This window comes from Arvicola amphibius, chromosome 12 (genome assembly GCF_903992535.2).
Source record: "Arvicola amphibius chromosome 12, mArvAmp1.2, whole genome shotgun sequence".
NCBI lineage: Eukaryota > Metazoa > Chordata > Mammalia > Rodentia > Cricetidae > Arvicola > Arvicola amphibius.
The window spans coordinates 25436558-25461999 of NC_052058.2; the positions used below are offsets into that span (position 1 = coordinate 25436558).

Below are 25442 nucleotides of genomic sequence, written 5' to 3' on the forward strand. Positions count from 1 at the left end.
ACACATGCATGTGTGTGTCCTGGAATCCGTGGAGTAACAGGGCAGGCTGGCAAGGGTGGTTTCCTTCAGGGGCCCCTTGATCAGCCCCCATTCCCACTCCCTGGCTGTTAGCCACTGTTAGTGCAGAGCTTGTGAGGGTGTTTGAAGCATCTCAGTGTGGAGAGGGAGGAGGTTGAGGTTCTCACGCCAGTAGGAGTAGGATAAGGGTCTTCTATCTATTCATCCTACCCCGGACCAGGTAGGGAGGGGTTGATCTGCTTGGGGCTTTCAGCTACCTGAAGTCAGGGAAGCCAGCTCCTTCCAGCACTTAGCCTTAGGTTTATCAGCCGAGGACCCGCCTCCTGCAAACTCAAGCATCCTCTGGCTGGCTGGCAGACTGCACGTGCTCACACAGGTAGACAGTGCCAAGCTGCACTGGGCATATTTGCCCCAGGCACACACTGCCTATGCGTAAGCACAGTTGTTCACATGCATCTCCTCAAGGGACACACTTATACACTCCTGCAGAGACGTACTTCCTTCTCTGACTATCCACACACATCACACAATGCCCATGCTAGGTCAGATGGGGAGCCCTGGTCTGGATTGTTACCCACTCTGGCAGTCAGAGTCTCTCACCTGACTGTGAGGGTCCAGGTGGAGTTGAGATCACCAGGGCTAGCTGGGAGGTGGTAGCACACGCCTTTAATCCCAGCACTCAGGAGGCAGAGGCAGGTGGATCTCTGTGAGTTCAAGGCCAGCCTGGTCAACATAGATTGCCAAATCCATACAAAGAAATCCTGTCTAAAAAAAAAAAAAAAGAAATCACCAGGGTTGGAGGAAGTTAGGCCATAGTGTGAGGGGGATCTGCCCACATGACCTAGGCCCCCAGGCTGACAAGGGTTTGATGTTGGAGATACGGGCACAAGTGTGGAGGAGGGCTCTAGTCAGCTGCTGCAAGCTGTGGCTAATGCCACAGAAGAGGAAGTGAGTGGGCTGTTTGGTCATGGGGCCAAGGTGATCATAGGCCAACGGGGGACCTACAGCTGCTTTGTCCTCACACTCTGCCTGGAGAGAGTGGAGTTGCTGAACTCTGTGGCCTGTCCAGCAGCACATTTTCCTCCTGGGGTCCACTCTCCAAGGCTTGAGCCCAGGAAAGAGACCCAGCTGGTCCAAGATGTTTCTGGAGACTCACTTCCTCTGGGCTGCCCAGGAAGTGGTTTCAGAGTAGGACTGACCAGCTCTGCCTGTGGCTTGCTTCACCCCAGTTCTGCCTGTGAGGGGAGTAGTGTCTGACCTGGGTTAGGCCACTTGACCAGGCTTTCCATACCAAGACTGTCCAGGCTTGTCTGAAACTCTGGTAGGAGACAAGGGCCTGAGACCAATAAGTTGCCTGCAGCCCCACAACCGCACGTCCTCCCCTGTTCCAAGCCTGTAAACCAGAGCACAGGAACTTCAGCACCAGTAGGCACTGCCACCTGCAAGGGGCTGTGTTCTGAAAATTAGGAAGCACCAAGCAGCCGTGTGGATAAATCTGTGCAAGTGGTTTTCACACCCAGTACCTTGGTTTTTTTCTCTGACAATGATGTTTATATTCACTTTTATGAGCTACTTGGGAAACAGCAGATAATGTATGCAAAAAAGCAGGAACTGGCTGAGTGGTGGTGGTGCACTGCTTTGATCCAAGCCCTTGGGAGACAGGCAGGTGGATCTCTGTGCGTTCAATGCCAGCCTGGTCTACAAAGTGAGTTCCAGGACAGTCAGGGCTACACAGAGAAACCCTGTCTTGGAAAAAAAAAACTGTAAAGCAAACAAAACAATAGCAGGAACTGAAGGCATGGAAAGCACTTAGTGCCTGGTGCAGAGTGACTAACTATGCAGGCCTATTAAATGATATTAATAATGTGCCATTATTGTTTGATGGGCTGGGACTGGCTGGGTGCCACAGCCACATGGCTATCAGGTCTGTGACTCTCTCATTCTGTTAGTTCTGCTGCCACCCACAAAGGTAGGCATTGGGGAAGGCTCTGTTGATTCGGGGTTCCTATGTCCTCTTCAGAAGGGGCCCCGGGGCAGAGTAGCTATGCCCAGTCAGCAGCACAGCCTGTTCCTATTCGTGTCCCCCTCGCTCCCTTTCAAAATGAGGAAAACAGATCTCACAACAGTGTATGACGAGAAGGGAAAGGCAGCCCAGAAGTAGCTGCTTAGGGCTCTTCTCCGCTCCTCTCTGCTTGGGCCCATAATGAGGAGGTGGGTGGTGAGCCCTCTTATCTGGCTGCCTATCCTTGGGACCCCTGAAGTCAGCCTTTGGGTCAGAGAAGGGTCAGGCATTTGGAACTGATTAGGTTGGAAAGTGGGGCTTGTATGCCCATCCATGTTGCATCACTGATGTGTAGCACTTAGTGGGAGGAACCGTCATGTCCCAGGAGTACAGAGAAGGTCAACTTGTCTTTGCCCATTGCTGTTTGGGACCAAGAGGCTGGAAGTCTCTGGCGATGAAGAATGGTAAGGATGGTGGTGGTGTAGCACACAGGCCCAGGAGGTTGTAGGGCTAGAGACCAATGGAAGCTTGTGCCAAGTGTAAGGGTGTTGTGAAGTTACAGGGGCAAGACCTCTGCAACAGCAGACATTCTCAGATGTAGTTGTTCCTACCTCTGTACCCAAGCCAGAAACTAGACTGCCCTCAGCCTGTTACCTTATCTGTGAGATGGGCAGAGCAGGGTGTCCATGTGAGACGTGATGGGAAAGAGCCACTGAGGGGTAGGGCATAGGAAAAGAGAACACTGCACATACAGAAGGTCCTCATAGAAGGAACTTGGTTTCAGGGAAGTGAAAGGGTCCCTATAGCCAGGGCACAGGGATGAGGAGAAGGCAGCTACCCTTAGGGAGGCCAAGGCTATAGGTAGAAATATCTGGTGGGAAACACTAGGAGTTGAGTCAGGGGTGACAGGGTTTACTTTATTGTCTTAAAAGTCTTGAAAGCCCTGTTGGGAGCTGGGACATCAGAATTAATGGGGGAAGGTGAGCTGTAGGGAGGCAGGTGCCCAACTGGGCTTGGCAGTAGCGACCAGGTTGGGGTAGGAGGTGGAATCAGGAGAGGCCTGGAGGATTGCTACAAAGGTAGGCTTGGGAGTGGGCTGTGTGGGGAAGGCAGGCAAGCAGAAAACAGGCCCCAGGTTTCTGGCCTGATGACTGTGAATGTGGGCACTCTGGCAGAAGAAGACACATGGAAGCAGGGTATCAGTAGGCTGCTGTGGGCTAATTTGAACTTTTTTTTTGACTCATTCATGTGGTGAGGTTGGAGAGCCAGGTGGGCACATACGCCTACAGTATAGGGTTCTAGGTCCAAAGTGAGACCTGAGAATCTAAAGCTGGGTTGGGGAGGAAAGGACCTCCTTTTGGTGGGAAAACTTGGAAGACCTCAGATACAGGATAGAACAGCTGTCCCGCAGAGGTCCCTCCTGGGGCCAGGAGGGCAGGCCTGTGGTCACTGAGCTGCTGTTTTCACAACAGCAGAAGCTTTGGATCACATCTCTAGACATGTTGAGTAAACAGGCCTGCCACTAGGCCTAGGCTGGATCAGATGTCTATGTGGTATAGACTGCAGGGTTGTTGGGGACATGGTAGGAGGATATCTGGGGTTCACCAGTGGCAGAGCCAGAGAAAGCTTATGAGTCTAGGTTATCAAGACACAGAGATTTCTGGGCCATGAGGAGCTATTGTTGACTGTGGACTCAACGACACTAGCCTAGCTGGGATCCTGGAGTAGTAGGCAGTTTAGGGCATTCCACAGCTGGATTAACCCCAAGAGGATCAAAGACAGCTAGAGATGGGTAGTGGGGCAGGTGGGAGAGAGAGGACTAGGTGGAGGATGGCAGTGTGCACAGCTTCTGTGTATATCTCTGCCTCATTCCAGGCCCTGTGCTCAGCATGGTCTATGGGTGTGATCATTCCCATATTGCAGATGGAGATACTAGAGAGGCTTGGCCGTATTCTAAACTATATCCACCCAACCCATTTATGCCTGAGCTCACCAGTTCATTTATTAACTTATGAGGGGGATGGCTCACATATGGGTGCTCCCAGTTTTTCCAGCTTTCTCCAGATCCCTGAGGTCCTGGGCCTGTCCTCCACACACTGCCCATCTTGGAGGTTATAGACAGATAGCAAAAGACCAAAGTGGCCATTTTGCCTTCTCCTGGACACAAAATAGTTTATTGTTATAAATCTGAACTTTCTGGGGACCCTCTTTGAGAGAGGAGGGGGAGAGACTTGGGACCACCAACTGGGGGGGCCACCAGAGCAGTCCCCCCTGCAAACAAACATAGTCCCTCAGCCCTTATACGTCTGATGGGCAGGTCTAAGAGTTTGAGCTGGAAACTCTTTCCCTTCTCCTCTCCCTTCCCCCTCCTGGCCCCCATTGGCTTTGTGGCTTTGATTTAATTGCTCAGTCTCTTGGTCATCTTCTGTAGTGTGAGTCTGGGGCTCATGGAGGGCATGTGTGGGCTGCCCCCACCACAGCACTTAAATTTCTCCCTCAGTCACCAGGCCTGTGACTGCCACCTGTGAGCTCCTGCTTCAACATTGGCTCACTTCCCCTCAGGGCCCTGCAGGCAAGTAGGCAAGCTGAGGCCTGCCTTGGGATGTGCTTGACCAGCCTGTCCTTTCTCTTCCGTATTTTGGAATTCTCTTTGGATCTTCTGAAGAGGAAAACTCATCCTGGCCTGGTTCCTTGCTATCCTTCCCATCCCCTCCTTTTCTCTCCAGCCACTGTGCTCAAGGATACTGTGACAGGAAAAGCCATACTTGGTGCCAGATCTTATCGGGTATGCAAGGTCCTTCCAGGCCTCTGAGTTTGTCTCTTTGCCTAGAGTGTGTCTGTTACCTGTCTGTATATTATGACTTATCACACTATGTGTATGTGTGTGTTATCCTAGGGCAGTGTGTGTGTGTAGCTCTGTGTGTGTCTGCCTTCGAAGGAGACTCCTTAAGCGTATGTTTAGGTTAGCTGGTGTGCCCGTGTGTGTACATGTGTGTGGTTGTTTTGGAGAATCCTGGATGTTCCCCTTCCACATGGCTCCTCACAGAGAACCTCTTGTCCTCAAAGGAGCTGGCTTCAGGCTTGGGCCATGAAGGGCTTTTGTTTTTCCTTCATGGGTACCTGCAATTTTTCCATTCATTGAGCTCAAAGAGTCCTGATCCGGGGGTCTGTGAGAAAACTACAATTCTGAGCCCAGTGCAGGCTTGAAGCGTTCTTACCCAATGTGTGTTGGCAGAGGACTTGTGAGCCAATTGACAGGAACCCGAGTCCTGGCCCTCAGGCTGGATGCTCTCCAGCCACCCCAGCCAGTAGACGTTTGTGGCCTCGTTTCTACTTCAGTGCTCTCACTCCCTATCCTCACTGCCTGAGCAAACCCTGGCCCCATCCTGCTCAGTCCTCCTCTGCCTTCCACCACCCTGTGTCCCATCAGCCTGTCCTGTCTGGGGTACTCACTCATGGGACCAGCCTGGGACTAAGGCAGACTTTTGTGACTCCAGTCTCCACCCTGTTTTGTGCAGAGTCATGTCACTGCGTGCGTATTTTCCAGAGAAGATCCCAGCTTTCACTTGATTCTTAGGGTAGCCCAACCCCTGTGCATCTGGAAAGGTACCACTATGCCACGCAGAACCCACTTCCTATGCCCGTGCACTGTGTTTGGGATTCTTTTTGGTTTTGAGGTAGGGTCCTTCTGTAGCTCTTGCTGAGTGATGGAATTACATACGGACAGTGCCTACTGGCATGTAACTAACCCAGGTTTTCATGATTTGTTTTGTTGTGTTGTTGTTGTTTTGTGTGTGTGTGTGTGTGTGTGTGTGTTGGATTGAGTTGAACTGAGGGTCTTATACTGAGTTCTACCAGTATAAACTCTTAGCAGTGAGAATCTTGAGCGGCCATCATGTAGCCAGGAGAGAGATGACGGAAGTCGAGGGAGAGACACCATCCCACGTACAACAAACCCAAGTCCCCAGCACTTGAGACAGTGGCACAGGTTACTAGTCAGCAGCAGCTGCCTTCATCAGGAGTGAGGAAAGATTACCAGGGCTGGCTTTTGGTTGGTACATGAGAAGAAGGCCATTCTGGCTAAGGGGACACGCACAGGTTCATGGGGGCTGACAGGTGAGGTGCTAAGCAGCCAGAGGGATTTGAGATGGAGACCAAGATGGGGCCAGGGTATAGGAAGCCTTAAATGGCAGGTTAGGTATCTGACTTCTAGCAACAGTGCTAGCTGAGAAGGTTCCATGCTGTGGGAAGGTCACAGCTGAGAGAGGGTGCTGTGGTGGATAGCAGGGAGGAATAAGAGTATTGAAGGCATCCCTGCTTTGGGACCTGGCTCTTACCTAAGACCATGGGCTCTGGTAGAGGCCATCTCTCTGCTCTTCCTGCTGGCCCTGTTTTCTGAGTTGTGAAAGCCCATGGCTTCCTTGACTTGGTTTTGTCTGGGAATTCCACCATGGAGGTCAGCCTCCCAGGTGCTTCTGTTCACAGGCCCAGATTGGTTGTTCTTCATGCCGACCCTGTTCTTTACGACTGCAGGGCCAGCTTCTTCTACTGTGCTTGTCACAGCACCTCTCAATCCATCCCATCCCGTGAGCAGACCTATGTCTGCTCTTCTTTCCCTCGCAGGCCTATACACCAAGTAGGGTGACAGCCCCAGGAGGGCATCACTTTGCTGCCACTGGCATCTAGTCCAGCTCTGTACTACAAGGAGCTCTCATTTGGAGATGTCTCCAGCTCCTTGTAGTACAGAGAAAACTAAGGTCAAGGTTCTGCATAAAAGGTCTCAGATCTCACAGGCTCCCTCTACCTGGTCTGGTTCTGTCTCGCAGGCAGGCCGTAGGGTTTTGTCCACTGGACAGTGGGGAAGGCTGGGGCTGGGGGTGAGAAGAGAGACTTCGATCAGACTGCTATGGGAAAGTGTGGACAGGATCAAGAAAACCTCAGCTGAAGCGCCTGGTGGGTCATCTGACTTCTTTAACAGCTACCCGGGAGCAAAGCCCTGAGGAACCCTGATCCTACTTCATGTAGCCTCTGCCATCCACACCTGCCTACCTCAGACTAGCACTCTCTGCCTGCCATAGGAGGTGCCATTCTGCTGCCAGCCCGTGCCTCCCTGGTCACATTGAGGCTAGCCTCACTCAATACCTTGGGCTGTCTGGAAACAGGTTTCTATTTGCTCTGGAAAAGGTGACCTGTCTGCTGTGACTTAGCTACTGCCTTCCTTACCTCAAGGCTTCTGATTTCTGGCAAGGATAGGGACCCAGGCCAGTTCATGTTTTCAGAAGTGGAGGAAAGACAATAGTTAAGGTGTCTGTGCAAGAGGAGAGGAGTGGCCTTGAGGGCAGGCCTAGGGCCAGTCCAGGATACAGGATGAGTGTAGAAAGAACTGCAGCATCCAATAGGCCTGTGTTCAAATCTTCCCACCACTTACCGCTGTGTGACCTTGAGTAAGTCACTTACCCTCTTGAAACCTTGATTTCTTTCTCTAGAAAATCCTACCTGGGGCTGCACAGGGATAAAGTGTACAAATATAATTACAAGGCTAATGCAGTATGTTGTCATCTTGGACAGGACAGATTCTCAGAAGCAGGTGAGCTGAGATTGACATCTTGGCTGTTTGGCTCTTTCCCTTGGTCTCTTTCTCATAGACAGACTGGGAGAGCAAGAGCATAGAGGCTCAGAGCTCCCAACAATGGGGAAGGCCCGCGGCTCCCCCATGGAATGCTGTGAGGATAGCCCCTGCTGTCCCCTGGGCCTGCTAAGTCTGAGGCTGAGGCAGTATCCTTCTTTTGGGGCCTGTGGCCCTGGGCCTATTTGCATGGGGTTTATAAATACTGGGCACACCTTGCCTTTGTGTTCTGCTTACCCCTAGTCTTCCCACCACTGCACAGACACAGCAGTCTGTGGGCAGACCGACTTCCCTGTGCAGATGGGCACTGTTGCCCAGAGCCTATCTCAGGGTCACCCTGAGATGGCAGCAGATGCTAGCTTGTTTCCCTTCTAAGGTCTGGATACTCCAAATAAGAGCCAATGGGCATTAGCACTGGCAGGCGCCTTTGCCTTCATTTTTGTCCCAGAAACTTGGGGCAGGGTGATTTGACTCCTGTATGACTCTTGGGTAGTCCATGGCAGCCCACAAAGACCACGACTCCCCAGTGCTGGTAGCACTGTGGCCTGGATGCAGGTTCAGGGCTGGGGCCCAGACCTGCTGTGGTTGTGGTTTTCCCTCCAGTGGCTTGTAACAGTAAGCTGTGATGAGTGGGAGCTGAAGTACAGACCTCAAGGGCAGCCCACGGGTCAGCTCCTGCATCACCCTCCTGTGGCTTCTCTGATTCTTTGTCTTCCACACAGCTCTGTGAGCCCAGGGCAAGCTAGGAGCAAGGAAAGCCTTGGGCCTGCTGGCAGAGCTAGACACCAGGGGGAGCTGTGGGAGAGGCTGGCCAGCAAGTTTGTGGAGTGCCAGTCCAGAATCAGTTGCCACATGCTCCTGCAGACATGTTTTTCCTATCTCAGAATTAGGGACTGTTTCCCACCTCTCACTGACTTGTGGACACAGAAGAGACACAGTAGGGTACATGAGCAGACTTAGAGTGTCTCATAGGGCATGGGGGTAGCATTAACAAAAGGGCATGTCCTAGGCCCGTCGGGCTAATGCAGGCCCTTATCCTAGTAGGCTTCTCATCAGCACAACCTAGAGACCAGGGACAAGTCCTCACCTGGAGTAGGAAGCTGCAGAAACTCAGAGCCCAGAATACCTGCATAGCCACACAGCCAAGACAGCACTGGCGTCAAGGACCTGTGTCTAGCCAACCTTACCATTTGCCACTGGGATGGCTCTAATCTCATGTCCCCGAGGAGCCTAAGCCCCTTCTCTTATTTTTTCTATGCCTGTTCAGCTTTACCTTCTGAAGTACGAAGCCAGCTGCTCACTACCCTGCCTTCTTCTTCCTCATTGAGACTTGGGCCTGCTGTGATTTGGCCTTTGGTATGTGGCCTATGGCAAGTGTGTGCTAGGAGGGGCCCTGCTTCTTACTTCAGACCCTGAAAGCACTCACTGGGGCACTTGATGCCTTAGACTCTGAGGGCAGTAGGAGGTCCAAGATGTCTTTTTTCCTTGGGGATTTGGGGCGTCTCTCCAAGATTCCTACATGTGACTAATGCCAGTCCTCTGTATCTTGCTTTTCATGCCACCATTTACTGACCTCCCATCGTATCTTATTCCCACAGGGTCTCACATACATTCACTTCTATGACTGTCCTTGTGCTGGTTAGTTTTTTGTGAGCTTAACCCAAGCTAGAAAGAAAGGGATCCCCAATTGAGAAAACACCTCCATCAGATTGGCCCACAGGCAAGTCTGTAGAGCATTTTCCTGATGGATGTGGGAGAGCTCAGTTAACTGCAGGCAGTACCACCACTGAGCAGGTGGTCCTGTAAGGTACAAGAAAGGTAGCTGAGCTTGGTGTGGTGGCGCGTGCCTGTAATCCCAGCACTCAGGCAGAGAAAGGTAGATCTCTGTGAGTTTAAGGCCAGCCTCTACAAAGCAAGTTAACAACAACAAAAAACAAAACTCAAGAAAGGCAGCTGACAGCCTGAAAAGCAAGCCAGGAAACAGCTTGGTCTCTGGTCAGGTCCTGTCCACACTCCTGCACTTTATGATGGACTGTAGACTGTAAGATGAAACAAGCTGCTCAAGCTGCTGTGGTGGTGGTGTCTATCCTAGCCACGGAGAGCACACTAGGGCCCTCTTATTCTTGCTGATCTGTCGGCCTGCAAGCCCATGCCCATGCATACTCCAGGCCAGGAACCCACAGCAGCTTCTCTTTTCTGCCCTCCAAATTGTCACGTGCACTGGTCCAGCGCTCAGCATTTGCCCACCTGCTGGTTTCAGGTCAGAGACTGGGGGCAGGGGCACAGGCTGAGACTGCACACCTGCTCTGCCTTTTACTGAGTAGGAGCCAGACCCGGGCAGCATTTGGTGGAATCCAGCCTCTTTAGTCTGTCTGCTCTGGTGTGGGCCTTAAACTCTGGCTGGGCACTCTGGGCTGGTCAGTGTTTCCGTTGAGCTCATTTGGACTGGACTCTGGGCAAACCTGGCTGCTGCTCTGATTGCCCTGCTGAGGAGATGGAGGGAGCTGCCTCATGCTGGGCAACCGAGTTTTGGTGGTGGTTTTGTTTTTGGCGTGTGTGTGTGTGTGTGTGTGTGTGTGTGTGTGTGTGTGTGAGGGTACCCTGAGTCCATCCTTGTATATTATAGTCAACATTAAAATACAGTTTTAGATTTGGAAGAAAATGTGAAACCGCACCCCTTTCCCACATCCCCCCACCGTGTCTCTTTCATACCTCCTTACCTGCCTGGAAGGGATCTTGGTTGCTGTCTCCATTCTCAGTTTGAAAAGACAGGAAATCTAAATAGGTAGGAGGCATGTGACCTGAGGGCCTTCTGTTCAGAAGGGTGGGGTGTGCTGAACCAAGTCAGGGTAGAGTTGGTAGAGCCTTCTAGTCTGGCTCAGCCTGGGTCTCAGTTTACCCATCTTAAGAGTGGGGTTTTTTGGTTGATGAAGCAGGACTCAGTTTGGCCATGCTTCTCTGCTTGAGTGGTTATGAACAAAAGCAGCAGAGAATCAAGAAGTGGGCATTGCTGACACTGTGGGGGGCCCAGCACATACTGGATCCCTGGCCTGCTTAGGCCCCTGACCATGAAAGGGGCATTCAGTGTCTTCCCACATGATTGCTTCAGGATCACAGATTCAGATGTCTCCAGGGTCCATTTCAGGAATGGGGACAGAACCCTGACCTGTCAGACTGACAAAATAGCTGTCACCATAGTGGCTGTCACCCAATGGGTCTGGTTTCCCACCTTTTAGTTTTACCAGAAGTGCCTCAAATCCAGACTTAACGTTTGACTGCCCAGCTTTCCCCTTTGGCACTATTGCCTTTGGTGTACCATGTGGGGCAGTTCAGGTGGTGTGAGCTCTGTGGAACATGGGTGCCTGGACATCCCCAGCAGTGGTCTCCACTGCCTCTACTCTACTGTCTTGCCGTCATTCATCATGTGCACAATCTCCCTGCAGGCTTCACCATGGCGCCATTCCTGCGCATCTCCTTCAACTCCTATGAGCTGGGCTCGCTGCAGACAGAGGATGAGGCAAGCCAGCCTTTCTGTGCTGTGAAGATGAAGGAGGCACTCAGCACAGGTAGTGTTGGAAGCTAGTCCCTAGAGAGACATGGGACCTTCTCGCCTAGATTCTTCTTATCTCTCTGACCTACCCAGCTGAGGACCAGAAAGACAGAAACAACCCAGTTCTCTCCAGGGTTTGAAACTGGTTGAATTGAGCCTCCTATGTCTTAGGTTTCACCCCACGATTTCTACATGTCTGCCGGGGCCAGGCCCTGAGCTGGACACTGAGGCTATTGTGTTCCAGAACTGACTTGGCTTTGCCCTCTTCCCCCAACAGGGATAGGTGGGCAGGTCACAGGAGATGAGACATCCCCCTCCCACCTCTGAGGGAACCTGGGGTCAGGGTGGCTTACTGGGGATGCTTCCTTCACTTGGTCTCACCTTCTGCTCCCTGCCGGCTACTGCCTACACCCATTAGGTTCTAGCTAAGCTGCTTCTTCCTCCAGGAAGTCTCTGAATATCAGGGTCACTTGATGGCAGGAAGGTTTAGAAACACTGTCACTGTCCTTGTCCTCAATCCCATCATGGCTGTGGCTTAGTTGTTACCTGAGGAATACATTGACCCGTGTCTGGGACTCACGACAAGGCCAGGCCGTGTTCCTTGCCACCAGTCCTTGGCTGTCATGTGGGCACGCTTCCGTGTGTTCACTGGGTAACAGAAAGGGAGGCTGAAATGGAGGTGGAGCTGAAGGGTTACAAGAGAGGGAAAACCATGAGTAAAGCACTGAAGGTGGGCCACCAAAGTACCCTGAAGGCGCAGGAGCCTGCTGCATGCCCTGCGGGCTTGCTGGAGAACCATAGCAGACCCTCAGGACTGGGGAGAGAGTAGGTTGTGTGACAATGAGGGATAAAGAGGGAAGGAAGGGCTTGAGTCCTAGCCTGATGTTGTCTGTCTGGCCCTGGTTGCAGAGCGAGGGAAGACCTTGGTACAGAAGAAGCCCACCATGTATCCTGAGTGGAAGTCAACATTCGATGCCCACATCTACGAGGGCCGTGTCATCCAGATTGTGCTGATGAGGGCAGCTGAAGACCCGCTGTCTGAGGTGACCGTGGGCGTGTCAGTACTGGCCGAGCGCTGCAAGAAGAACAATGGCAAGGCGGAGTTCTGGGTGAGAGGGTCATGTGCTGTGGTCCTGCATGTGCATGTGTGCTTGTGGGGTGAAACTTGGTGAGTGGGCATACCGCAGTACCAGTTACCAGTACGACTCTGTAGCTACTGTGGCCTGGGCTTGAATCCCGGCCCTGACGTAACAGGTCCTCAACCCCCTGAGCCTCTATACTTCCATTAAAAGGAGTAAAGACATCCCACCTCCGGGTCCCTTTGTGGAATGAGCACTAGTCTGCAGTGCTTTATTGCAAGTCAGCTGTGCTGTCCTGACTTCATAATCCTATGTCCTTGGGAGGCAGAGACAGGATGGTTACAGCTTTAAGACATGGTGGGTAACCTAATGAGATCCTGTCTCAAAATTTAAAAATGTAAAATTAGACTTGGGGCTTACCTCAGTGGCAGAATGCTTGTCTAGCACGCACAAAACCATAGATTCAGTCTCCAGCAGCGCCAAGTATGGAGACACTGCAGAATGTGACACCTTGTAGGCGCTGAGGGAAATTATCGTGATTGCTGTGACTATTTTTCCCCACCTGTTAATTTTGGAAAGGCAGGATATGCACTATAAAGTGATGTGCTCCCACTCAACGCCAGGCCTCCTATGCAGAGGTACCTGTTGTTTTATTTGGGAGTGTTTTAAAGATATTACAGAGATGGATCAGAGGTCCTGAGTTCAATTCCCAACAACCACATGGTGGCTCACAACCATCTGTAATGAGCTCTGGTGCCCTCTTCTGGCATGCAGGTACATGCAGGAAGAATACTGTATACATAATAAATACATCTTAAAAACAAAGATATTACCGGTCTAGCCAGGCATGGGACCAAGATCATGCTACTTAGCAGTAAAGAGGTGAGAGAAGAAAGCCAGCAGCTTGCCCACTCACCTGCTCTAGCTGGGACTCTATAGACACGTGCCTCTGTCTAGTATTCTGTCTGGTATTCTTGGTGGCAGTAGAATGCCAGTGCCAATACAATCCTGTAGGCTTCTGCAGCCAAACTAAAAAGCCTTAGTGACCATTGGAAGCACTGATCAGCCTTCAATGAGGAATGAAGAAGACACTCAGATGGAAGAGAGAGTGCTCAGATTCTTAGCCAGTTAGGCAGAGACTCAGGAACCCATGGGCATGTGCTCGCCCTGAGGAAATGCCCCTGGGTCTGGGTCCTGGAATAGAGGCATAGGCCCTTCCCTCTAGGTGGTCTGGGCTAGTGCAGAACCTGTCCCAGAGTGCAGTGTGTGTGTTTCAGGCATGGTGGTGTGATGTCTGCATGTGCATAGGGGGATGGGGTGGGAGTTTCCCTCCGTGCTGCTCTGGACCACATGGCTAACAGGGTGTGGGCTGAATCCTTTCACTTCCCCAAATGTAATAATACCCTGGGTGCAGAGTGGGGCGGGGCTTGGGCGGGGGCATGGCCCCACCCTCTCCTCCCCGCCCACCCTCTCCTCCCTGGCCACTGCCTGGCCAGGCTATAGGGCCCCCCTTGGCCTTGGGGGAGGCCTTGGGGTGGGTTCTGAGTCTCACCTGGGCCAGGCCCACCCTCACTGATTTGACATCCCCCTCCCACCCCTGCAGCTGGACCTGCAGCCTCAGGCCAAGGTGCTGATGTCTGTGCAGTATTTCCTGGAGGATGGGGGTAAGACCCCCACCTGGGCAGGGGCAAGCGCATTTGCCAGGTCAGGGGAAAACTTTGCACTGGTACCTAAGGAAGCAACTCCCATGGGGACATGTTGGGACCATCTTGGGAGGTTTGCAGGGGGAGTGACTTTCATGACCCATGGGGCTGACTTCACCCTATGGCTCACAGATTGCAAACAGTCTATGCGTAGTGAGGAGGAGGCCAAGTTTCCAACCATGAACCGCCGTGGAGCCATTAAACAGGCCAAAATCCACTACATTAAGAACCACGAATTCATCGCCACCTTCTTTGGACAGCCCACCTTCTGCTCTGTGTGTAAAGAGTTTGTCTGGTGAGGGTGGCGACACCTGCTGGGGTGGCCCAGGAGGGAAGGGACTGCATATCTTCACTAGAGTATCTACCTTCACTCACTCTTCTGGGGCTTTGCCTTCCAGGGGCCTCAACAAGCAAGGCTACAAATGCAGACGTAAGTCTCTCAATGCATGCGTGTGTGTGCTTAAGCGTGTGCTGTTGTTTGTATCCCTGGGTCTGGATGGCATGTCTGGGCAAGAGGCCTGTATATGAGTGTGTGTGCTTGAGTCGGTGAGTGCCAGGCTGGCTTGTTGCAGCTTGCCAAAGCCAGTTCTGTGCTTCCCAACTCTGTGCAGGTTCTCAGGTTGTTTCCAAAAATAGACTATTGTAGAATTTACATGGAAACCAACCCCAAACCAGCCACGGGCACACACTCTATCCTCAGGGGTGGGTGTGAGATCTTCACTAGCACTCCCCTGACTGTGTGTGCTTGTGGATGCAAGTATCTCTGATGCACAGGTGTGAACACACCTTTCACCATGACACACAGTGTGGAGCAGGCTTTGCAGACTGCAGGTGTGGGCAAGCATAAGCTGCTCTACTATTTATTCACTGCGAGGTCAAGTTCTTCACACTGACCAGGTGTCTCTGTTTCCTTGTCCATGAGCTAGGCATAATAGATCCAAGTGTGAAGGCCCACTGGGATGAAATATGTAAGCTATGTTTTAAGGGCTTAGCAGGTAGTGAGCGTTTAATAAAAGAAGCCTACTGTGATTATTCAAGCTTTGTATGCATGTACAGGTGTCTTTGTACTGGGGCATGTCATGTGTTCATGTAAAAGAGTTTACTTACTAGCTATTTGCTATCTTGAAATAAAGAAATGGGAAAGAGAGGCTCTCTGGCCCCTATACATCCTCCCTTCTGCCCACCCCCCATCCCACCCTAGGAGTCCTTAAGCCTTCTCTGTTTTCTACAGCCCTTTAGATTGGCCCATCTCTTGCCCCATGCTTTCCAGGCCCTTTCTGGAAGGGCTGGCAGGAGGAGGGAAAAATGAAGCCCTGAGCTGAGGCCTGTGTAGGGTGAGGTGTGGGCGGCCAGTGAGAAGGCTGGCTTTGTGCAGAGGGCTGAGCTTGGCCAGCAGTGCCAGCTCAGACTCTGCATCTCTTGGTAACTCCCACTTCCCTGTCCTGGGCCTGCGCCCCTTCAAGAATGCAACGCTGCCATCCACAAGAAATGCATTGACAAGATCATCGGCCGCTGCACTGGCACTGCTGCCAATAGCCGGGACACCATCGTGAGCTGGGTCCTTGGGGTCGGGGGGATTGGTTAGATAGGAGGCTGTGGGTGCCCTAGCCTTCCTTTCCTTTTTGGGCCTTTGGGTTTCCCAGACCTTAGTGGGACTCTGTTATGAATCTGACAACACACAGGGTTGGGGGAGAACTGGCATGTGACCCCTGACCTGTAATACCCTTCCCCTCCAGTTCCAGAAAGAACGCTTCAACATTGACATGCCACACCGGTTCAAGGTTTACAACTACATGAGCCCCACCTTCTGTGACCACTGTGGCAGCTTGCTCTGGGGACTGGTGAAGCAGGGGTTAAAGTGTGAAGGTGTGTGCTACCCAGATCCCAGCTACCCCCAACCTCCTAAGCCCCAGCACCCACCATGATACCTTCACCCCTTTCCCTGATACTTCAAAGGACTCTAATCTGTCCACACTTCATTTGGGGTGAACCCTTCATTTAGGAGGAACCCCTCCCCACTGCCCTTCAAGTCTCCATCCTGAGCTTTATCCTCAAGTGTGCAGTTAGGGACTCACTGAGGAGAAGTGACTGGAAGTTCTTAACCAAGGCTTGCCACACACTAGCAGGCCCTGCTCCCGGGCTCCCTTGTCCCATGCTTCCTTTTAGGAGAGTCTCAAGGTCCTGAGGAAGCGGCCTATCTCACTTGTCCCAGATGTTAAAGGGATTATAACTAGCTTCCATTCTCTCTCCTTTTCTCCCTCGCTGTCCCCTCCTTTTCCTTCCCTCTCCCTCTCTTTTTCTCCCCCTTTTCTCTCCTTCACACCCTTTCTCTTTTTTCCCCTTTCTCTTTCTCCCTTCCAGCCTCCCTCCTCCTTTCTTTCTCCCCCATCTCTCTCCTCTTCTCTTTCTCTAACCGGGATCTCTGTAGCCCAGGCTAATCTGCAACTGTGTAGCTGAGGCTTGCCTCAGATGCACAACAGTCTTGCTATCTCAGCTTCCCAATTGCTGGGATTATGGGTGTGAGTTACTGCATCCAGATATTTTCTTTATCTTTACTTAAACCATGAAATATTCGAAATGCTCATGACGGCTTCAGATGCCCTCATCCCTGAAAGGAAGCTCAGAAGTCCAAAAGTTCTTCTGTCTCTTCCCCTCCCTGCCCCCCTCCCCTTTTCTCTTCCTCCCTGCCCATTTCTGAGACCTAACACTGGTTGCTCTGCTTCTGTCTCTTACAGACTGTGGCATGAATGTGCACCATAAGTGCCGAGAGAAGGTGGCCAACTTGTGTGGCATCAACCAGAAGCTCTTGGCTGAGGCCTTGAACCAAGTGAGCCAGGTAGGCAGGGGCATTGGGGTCTGGACCTAGGGTGATGCAAGCAGAGGCTCTCAGGGCTCACAGAATGCCTGGGAGCCCTAAGGTGAGGCTTCTGTAAGATGAATTTAGGTAACAGAGAGGTGGCCTTGTCATCTTGGGAAATTCCTCATTAACAAGGGTCTGTGTTATATCTGTGTCATGTATGGTATATCGTGTGGTGTTTATATGTATTTTGTGTGTAAGGTGTGTGTGTGTGTTTGTGTGTGGTATTTATTTGGTATGTAGTGTGTCCAGAGTGTGTTATCTATGAGTGGGTGGTATATAGAGTATGTGGTATGTACATATATATGCTGTATGTGCATAGTGTATATGGTTTGTTTACATGATGTGTGTATGTTGTATGTATGCAGTGTGTGATATGTGGGGGTGGGTGGTATGGCATGTGAGTGTATGTTGTGCATACATGTTTATGTTGTATATGCATAATATATATGACGGGTGCACGTGTGTATGGTGTATGAATGCACAGTGTGCGGTGTGTGTTGGGTATATAAGAAAGGGTTCTCGCGATGTGTATGTATTTACCTATGACTGGAACTTAAGGGATAGTAAAACTTTAGAGTAAAATGCTAGAGCAGAAATGAAATGAGTGACTAGCAGGATGTTTCATGGGTAAAGGCTCTTTCCACTCAGGCTGACAGCCTGAGTTCCTGCTGCAGAACCTATGGACTAGGAGAGAAGCGCCCCACAGGTTGTCCTGTGGCACATGCATGTGTGCATATATGTGCTGCACATATGCACAAATAAATGTAAAAAATATTTGAAAATAGGAGGTTAAACAGTTTATTATTGCTTAGGAAGGTATGGTTTAGTCACCACAATCCTGTGCCTGTAATCTGTGCCTTTGAGATTGCTGGGCCAGGGGAAAGGAGGGGAGTGTCCTGGGAGTCCTGGGCTCTGCCCTCTGACGCCACTGGGATTGGGGGGATTGGGACTGGGGATCCTCTCACTGGCCTAGCGGTTCTGACAGTGGTCTTACCAGTTGGCTTTCTTCTTGTGCCCTTTCCCTAGAGATCCTCACGGAAGCTGGATTCAGGACCATCAGAGACTGTTGGAATATACCAGGGATTTGAAAAGAAGACAGGAGTCTCTGGAGATGATGCCCTAGGTGAAGCTGGGTCAAATACCCCCATTAAATCTCCCATTCCCCAACAGGGCAAACAAAGGTGCCAGTCTTTCATGCTGAGTGAGTCCTAAGATGAGGTACTGAGCCCCTTTCTCTCCAACTCCTTCCCCAGCCCACCCTTGGGATTCCAATAAGCCTTTTTGTCTAGTAAGTTCTGGGAAGAGGTACCACCCATGGGGAGTGAGCCCCTTCTCTCCTCTCTGAGACCCTTGCCTCGCCTACTCCTAACCCCTGGAAAGGGAGTCATGTAGACTGAGACCTTAGTTTCTCCATCTCTCTAACAGACAACAATGGGACCTATGGCAAGATCTGGGAGGGTAGCACCCGCTGCAACATTGATAACTTCACGTTCCACAAAGTGCTGGGCAAAGGCAGCTTTGGCAAGGTGAGAGCAGCCTGCGACCAGGGCTCAGGGCTTTCCTGTTGAGCATCAGAGGCTGATAACCTCAGGGTCGTTGCTCAACATCTTTCCCTTTGGTAGGTCCTGCTTGCAGAGCTAAAGGGCAAAGACCAATACTTCGCCATCAAATGCCTGAAGAAGGATGTGGTGTTGATCGACGATGATGTGGAGTGCACCATGGTGGAGAAGCGGGTGCTGGCGCTCGCCTGGGAGAATCCCTTTCTCACCCACCTCATCTGTACCTTCCAGACCAAGGTCTCTGGCCTTCCCATCGTTGCCCGTGCCCGACCAACCCTGTCTTTCCCCATGGCAGGGCTGTGTCTGTTGCAGTCACACCTCCTAAGTTGCTACCCTCAGCCCAGGTCCTGTGTCTCCTCCTTCCTGTGGGGGTTCTGTGAGCTTTACCTGTGCTTACCCCACCCTACTCCAGGACCACCTGTTCTTCGTGATGGAGTTCCTCAATGGGGGTGACCTGATGTACCACATTCAGGACAAAGGCCGCTTCGAACTCTACCGTGCTACGTATGTGAGGGCCCTGTGTGAGGAGAGGTCTAATGACTCTTTGGCTGAGTCTAATGCCCTTTATCCTTCATTCCTTCCTCAGGAAAGGCTTGAGTCAGGACAGGGCTGGCACTGGGGACACTTGGGACACTGTGTGGGAAGCAAGCTCTGGCTATGGGGCCAGCACAGGTCCTCTAGGCCCTTGTCCTCTCTTTTGGCCTCAGGCAAAACAGCAGAATGGATAGTGCCCTCTACAGACCATGGTGTGCGGCTCCCAGACTACAACAGTAGTGCCTTCAAGCATGTGTATCCTCTAAACTAGTGGCGTGTGTTTGCACACTTGTGTCACAGAAATACCCTCCTACCACAGAACATTGTCTAACTTCTCTTCCAGTTTGCTGCCTGGACTTCCAGCCTCCACTTACCTGATAAAGACTGTGCTTGGTTGGGTCCATGGTGTCAGTAGGGTTATTGATAGCATTTCCTGTCCTGGGGTGGGGAATGGGACTGGTGGGCAAAGGCCTGGATCACTGTCTCTTCCTCAGGTTTTATGCGGCCGAGATCATCTGCGGGCTACAGTTTCTACACAGCAAAGGCGTCATTTACAGGTATTGGTGGTATTAGGGCCCCTGGACTTCTGGGAAGGGTAGTGCCTAGCCTGATCACAGTTCCAGCACTGCTTAGAGTGAGTGTTTGGCTGAGTATCTGCTTAAACCCCTAACTCGGTACAAGGATTTTTCTGCCCCTTCAGCTGAGGCTGGTGCAGCTCTAGGAGCTGGGAGCTCACTGTCCATATTCAGTGCTCTTGGAAGGGGGCAGCCCTGCAGGCACAGAGTCTCCCTACTTTATGCTTAGCATATGCAGACAAGCCTGCACTCTGTATCTCGATGTGGGATGACACTAAACTATTTATCAGGCAGGAACTAACTGTGGAGCCAAGAGGTGTTTTCACACCTCTGTAATCCCAGCACTTGGGAGGCAGAAGCAGGCAGATATCTGTGAATTTGAGGCCAGCCTGGGCTACATAGGACATCCAGAGCTACATAATAAGACTTGTCTCAAACAAAAAAGAATTAAAAATCAGCCTGGGCTGTATATTGAGACCCTATCTCATAAAAGAAAAGAAAACCAACCAAACCAAGCCATGTGACAGTATGTATCAAATACTGGTGCTAACCAGTTTTCTGGAATGGGAGTGAGGAGCTGCAGAGATAACAGTTTAGAGAACCTGCTTCCCTTGCAGGGTTGGGTTCTTGGCATCCATGTCCAGTGGCTCACAACTGCTTGTAGCTCTCATTCTAGGGATCTGATGCCCTCTTCTGGCCTCTGTGGGCACCTACACTCATGTGCACTTACCCACCCACAGACACACATACATAATGTGTAAATCAAAAATAATAATAATAAATAAAAAGTGGGAGTGAGATACATATTCCAATTTGCTTGTCCATGCCTAGAATGACTGGAGGCTGTCTGGTGGCTGAAGTTCAGGATACACGTTGTGCTGTGTGTACATTCTATTATTGTTCCCATTTAGATGACTAATGGGGAAATCAACACAGTCCCTGCCCTTGTTGAGTCAGATAAACCAGAGCTGGGGAAGGGGGTGGGACATATCTGCCAGCCAGTTAGGGGACAAGGGGCAAGTGGTGTCAGTACCTCTGAACTTCACTCAAGGCTTCAGGAAGTAGGATGTCGTGTGTCCCACATTTAGCATAGAGGGCTGCTGCCAGAAGGCACCTGTGTTTAGCACGCTGAACTCACCTTTTTCCTCTGTGTTCTCTGTGCTCCAAGGAAAAGCTGTGGACTTGCAGGGCTGAAATCCAGCATGTGGCAGTAAGGCTAGGGAGGATTAGAACTGGCACCCAGGGATATTGTGTCCCTTTTTCTCCTCAGGGACCTCAAGCTGGACAATGTGATGCTGGACCGAGATGGCCACATCAAGATAGCCGATTTTGGGATGTGCAAAGAGAATATATTTGGGGAGAACCGGGCCAGCACCTTCTGTGGCACCCCTGACTACATCGCCCCTGAAGTGAGTAGATGTCTCTCACTCAGCCATCCGTTTGACCTTGGTAGGGTAGAGTCATGGAAGCTTTCTAAAGAAGGCTGGTTCCCTACTCTGTCCACTGTTGCCCCCAGATCCTGCAGGGCCTGAAGTACACATTCTCTGTGGACTGGTGGTCCTTTGGGGTCCTCCTCTATGAGATGCTCATTGGTCAGTCGCCCTTCCATGGTGATGATGAGGATGAACTCTTTGAGTCCATCCGGGTGGACACGCCACACTATCCCCGCTGGATCACCAAGGAGTCCAAGGACATCATGGAGAAGGTGAGCCTGGCTGACACATGCTTTGGGTTCCAGGAGCTCCCTCCCTCGGGCTCTGTGCCTGACATATCCCACGTCTTGATCTGCCCCTGTTCCCAAGGCACTCTTTTCTAGGTCTCCTATCTGGACTCAGCAGGGTGTGGTGACTAAGGGTTCAGAGGGAGACAGACAGACCTGAGGCTGAGTCTGGCTCTGTCTGTGACAAGCTAGTGACCTTGGGTGGGTCACTTAACCTCCCTCTCCGCATCTTCAGACTGCTTCAGAATTAGTAGAAGCACTAGAAACTGGGAACACTCAGCACCTGACTGACTGCGAGTGTCAGTAAAACATAGAGCTCTACCCTCAGCCCCAGAGTTCCTGGGCTGAGTCTGTCCGGCCTTGGAGCCCTTGATCTGCTAGCCACTTCCAAAAGCTCCAGTTTCTCATGGCCTTGAGTCCTGACTGAGGCCCCTGTGGATTGCAGCTGTTCGAGAGAGAGCCAGGCAAGAGGCTGGGAATGACAGGGAACATCAGACTTCATCCCTTTTTCAAGACTATCAACTGGGTCCTGCTGGAGAAGAGGAAGGTGGAGCCACCCTTCAAGCCCAAAGTGGTATGACACCCACCCCTGTTCCAAGCCTGGTCCCACCCTTGCCCTGCCCCCTTCCTGCAACATTCCCACACTTGCCCCTTTTCCTTTCCCAACATACCGGCTTCCTGTTCTCCCCTGGCATGCTCTACCAAGCCTGTGCTCTCGTGTTCTCATAATCTCCCCAGTCCGACTCCGGCAGTCATTCACAGACATTTGGAACTGTGGACTAGGGTCGTAGGGTCGTGAGCTGGAGAACATGGCTCAGTGGTAGAGCACTTAACCTAGTGTGTACAAAGCCGTAGGTTTGATCCTCGGCACCACCAAATAAGAGGCAGAAACAGGCAGGCCTGATAGAGCATGCCTCTAATCCCAGTACTTGGAAGGCAGAAGCAGGAGAGTAACCACAAGTCTGAGGCCAGCCCAGTCTTCATAGTTACTTCTCAGCTGGCCAGGACTATGCAGCAGAACCCTGTTTCAGAACAGCAACAAAGAAGTCGTGTAGTGGTGGTGGCAGTGAGGCACCTGGTGCTGAGGCAAGAGATCATTGTAAGTCCAGGTCAGCCAGGGATGCATAGCGTGATCTTGTCCAAGAGGCCAGGGACCAGGAGACGGGACCTCACTGTATTGTTCAGTCTGACTCAGACTCCTGCACTTACACTGGCCTCTTACAGGTGCGCACCACCATAGTCAGCCGCCTTGTAACTAAACTCTTCAATATGTTGTGCTTTGGAAACCATGTCTTGGCCACCAGAGTTAGGGTTTCACCTCCATCTACTCATGAATCATATTCGTTTTCCAATTGATATTGGACGTGCTGAGCCCTTGTTGGAGCAGAACGCTGTGCTGGGCTTTGGTGAAGTAAGAAGACACCCTAGTGCTGGAGGAGCCCCACCTGGTGACAGTCTGATAGACAACCACTGTACTGGAGATGTCACAAGGCACACATCTATGGGTTGCTTTGGGAGTGTATATCAGTAGGAGCCTGGGATGCAGAGTGGTCTGAAAGACTGCTTGGGAGAACTGCTCTGTGTTAGTAGGGCTTGGGAGTCTTCAGACCAGACAAAGGGCAGCTCTAGAGGGCATTCCTGGTAGTGAGCGATGATTCCATCAAGGTCCCAGATCCTCAGAGGCCACTGGACTGGTTGGAATAGGGAGTGGATAGCACCTCTGGGAAGTTGGAACTTGCTGGTTGTGATGATGTACATGTGTAATCCTAACACTCAGGCGGACACAGGAGGTTCTCAACTTGAAGCCAGAATACACAGCATGGTCTTGTCTTTGAAAAGAGAAGTTAGGGCGCAGTATCCCTTGTGATCACAGCGTCTTCTGCTTGCCTTTATCTCGCTTGCTTCCTGTCCTCTTCTGGGACACACTGTTCCCACTGGGAACACTGGGCAGTCTCTGTGACATGCCCTACACTTGTGCTTTGAAGCAGCAGGCCACTTTCCTGTGTGGATCTTGTATTTATATAAGTTCCTGTGTATATCTTATATTCCCTTTTGTGGATCTTATATTCAGAGGCTTCTGGAGCAGGGTGACAAGCTGACTCAGCTCTTGCTACAGAGAGAAGTTTCTTCCTGCACACACTAGTCAGGTGTGATGCCCCACTGGGGGCAGGGCAGGCATGTGAGCAAGGCAGTGGACTCTCAGCCCCAAGCATGGGCCTAATAGGAATTGAGCCCAAGGGCTCCAGTGTAGCTAGCTCAGTGGCAGAGTGCTCACCTAGCATGTCAGTGTCCTCCCCAAATAAAGGTAAAAATAAAAAACTAAAGCCAGGCATGGTAGCACATAACTGTAATCCCAGCCCTTAGGGAGTGGAGGCAGAAAAATCATGGGTTTACCACACAGCAAGGCCTGACATCTCTGAGCCTGTTTTCCTGCAAATAAAAGAGTAGCATTTCTCTGGGACTGTGGTGTAGGGTAAGATGAAAAAAGGAAGTGAACCCAGGGCTCCCCTAATCTACCAGTTTTCAGAAGAAGTCAGAAATCTGAATTTCCCTGTTAAAAATATTGTTTCAGAGTCTATCAAAGCCTAGCACTGAGGTCTAGGAATGTAGCTCAATCGTGAAGCACTTGCTACACACACACACACACACACACACACACACACACACACACAAGTCCCTGGATGTGATTCCCAACAATTTGCCAAACAAAACCAGTACTAGCTAAATACTTGTGCCTTCCAGCTCAGTTTGGCCCGAGGGTCACCAGCGACCTATCTCATCCAATCCTTCGGGGCAGTGAATTAGGAACTTTTCTTATAAACAGCCAGAGAATAAATATTTAGAGCTTTGCAGGCTAGGCAGTCCCAATGCAGCCATACTCCATGTGCCGACGAGTGTGGCTGTATAAAACTTGATTTGTGGGCACAGAAATTTGCATTTGACTTCATTTTCATGTGACATTGGATATCCTTTTAATTTTTTTTTCCTAACCGTTTAAAATCATAGAGGCTAGAACTGGGAGTAGGGGTGCTTGGTGATGATGCCAACACTTGGGAGGCTGAGGCAGGAGGATCATGGATTTGTAGGCAGCCTGAGCTACATGAGACTTTGTTTCAAAAACACCAAAACCAAAACCAACTAAACAAAAATAGCAAAAGCTATTCTTAGCTTATAGGCCCCTTTAAAAACAGCAGGAGACATGTGGCCCACAGGCTGAGTTCACCGGCCCTGTCCTGGAGGGTGCCCCCTATCTTTACTAACCCTGCACTCCCCTCCCGCCTTCTTCATCCCTTGGGAAATTAGCAATACCCACTGGTGGGACTGCCCTCAGGCGACCAGTGATACCCTCTTTCCTGATTGAGTAGACTGCCCTGGCTTCCCCTACCAGACCTCAGAGGCCTGGGTGCCTGTTGTGCCTGTGAGGGCAGACCTTGGAGATACCCTGGTGGTCACCCTCACCCTCTGCTGCCTTCTGCTCACAGAAATCCCCTGCAGACTACAGCAACTTTGACCAAGAGTTCCTGAGTGAGAAGCCCCGCCTCTCCTACAGTGACAAGAACCTCATCGACTCCATGGACCAGGCAGCCTTCCGTGGCTTCTCCTTCATAAACCCCAAGTTTGAGCAACTCCTGGACAAGTGAGCTTCCCAACCTGCTTTACATGCCAGTAGAGCAGGCCATTCTGCCCTGTTCCGCATCCGCATGCCCGTGGACAGCCGCGGGTGACTGGGTGTTTGCTGCTGCTGCCTCCTCACCCTCAGAGGGTTCGGCTCTTGTTGCCTGGGCTCCCAGTACTCCCTCTGTGAACTGTTTGTGAATTTGCTTTCCCTTTGCCGTCCGAGGGAAACTGTAAATCCTGTGTTTCATTACTTGAATGTAGTTATTGAAATATATATTATATATATGCACATATATATAATAAGCTGTATATATTGCTTAGTATAGAAAGCATGTAGGGGACTGGTAATGTGTTGACTTTTTTTAAAAAAATAAAAAGCATGTATGTGTATGTATATGTTTATATACATACTTATACATATATATGTATGTGTATATATACGTGACCAAAAGAAAAAGCACAAGCTGTCTGAACCACAAGGTTCTTTTATGTGTATCTAAATAAACACTGAATGGTACCAACCTGGCTGTGGGGACATTTATGTCCCAGGAAGCTGGTGTCAGGTGCTCCTGTTACTTTTAACTGCAGTCACAGACCC

At 51.1% G+C, this 25442-nt stretch overlaps 1 protein-coding gene across 1 annotated transcript in view; it reads left to right on the top strand.

Moving 5' to 3' along the window:
• The window catches only part of Prkcd (protein kinase C delta), a 30409-nt gene extending 4978 nt beyond the window's left edge, over positions 1-25431 (top strand). Inside the window, exons 2-18 of the mRNA XM_038348966.2 lie at positions 11090-11212; positions 12106-12305; positions 13879-13939; positions 14111-14273; positions 14377-14408; positions 15442-15527; positions 15715-15844; positions 16714-16814; positions 17865-17961; positions 18264-18364; positions 18461-18634; positions 18810-18901; positions 19426-19488; positions 20777-20915; positions 21023-21211; positions 21672-21800; positions 24709-25431. Of these exons, the coding sequence (XP_038204894.1) occupies positions 11098-11212; positions 12106-12305; positions 13879-13939; positions 14111-14273; positions 14377-14408; positions 15442-15527; positions 15715-15844; positions 16714-16814; positions 17865-17961; positions 18264-18364; positions 18461-18634; positions 18810-18901; positions 19426-19488; positions 20777-20915; positions 21023-21211; positions 21672-21800; positions 24709-24867 (2031 nt within the window). The 5' untranslated portion in view covers positions 11090-11097 and the 3' untranslated portion in view covers positions 24868-25431. The remainder of the gene's footprint in view (positions 1-11089; positions 11213-12105; positions 12306-13878; positions 13940-14110; positions 14274-14376; positions 14409-15441; positions 15528-15714; positions 15845-16713; positions 16815-17864; positions 17962-18263; positions 18365-18460; positions 18635-18809; positions 18902-19425; positions 19489-20776; positions 20916-21022; positions 21212-21671; positions 21801-24708) is intronic.
• Positions 25432-25442: the final 11 nt, after the last annotated feature.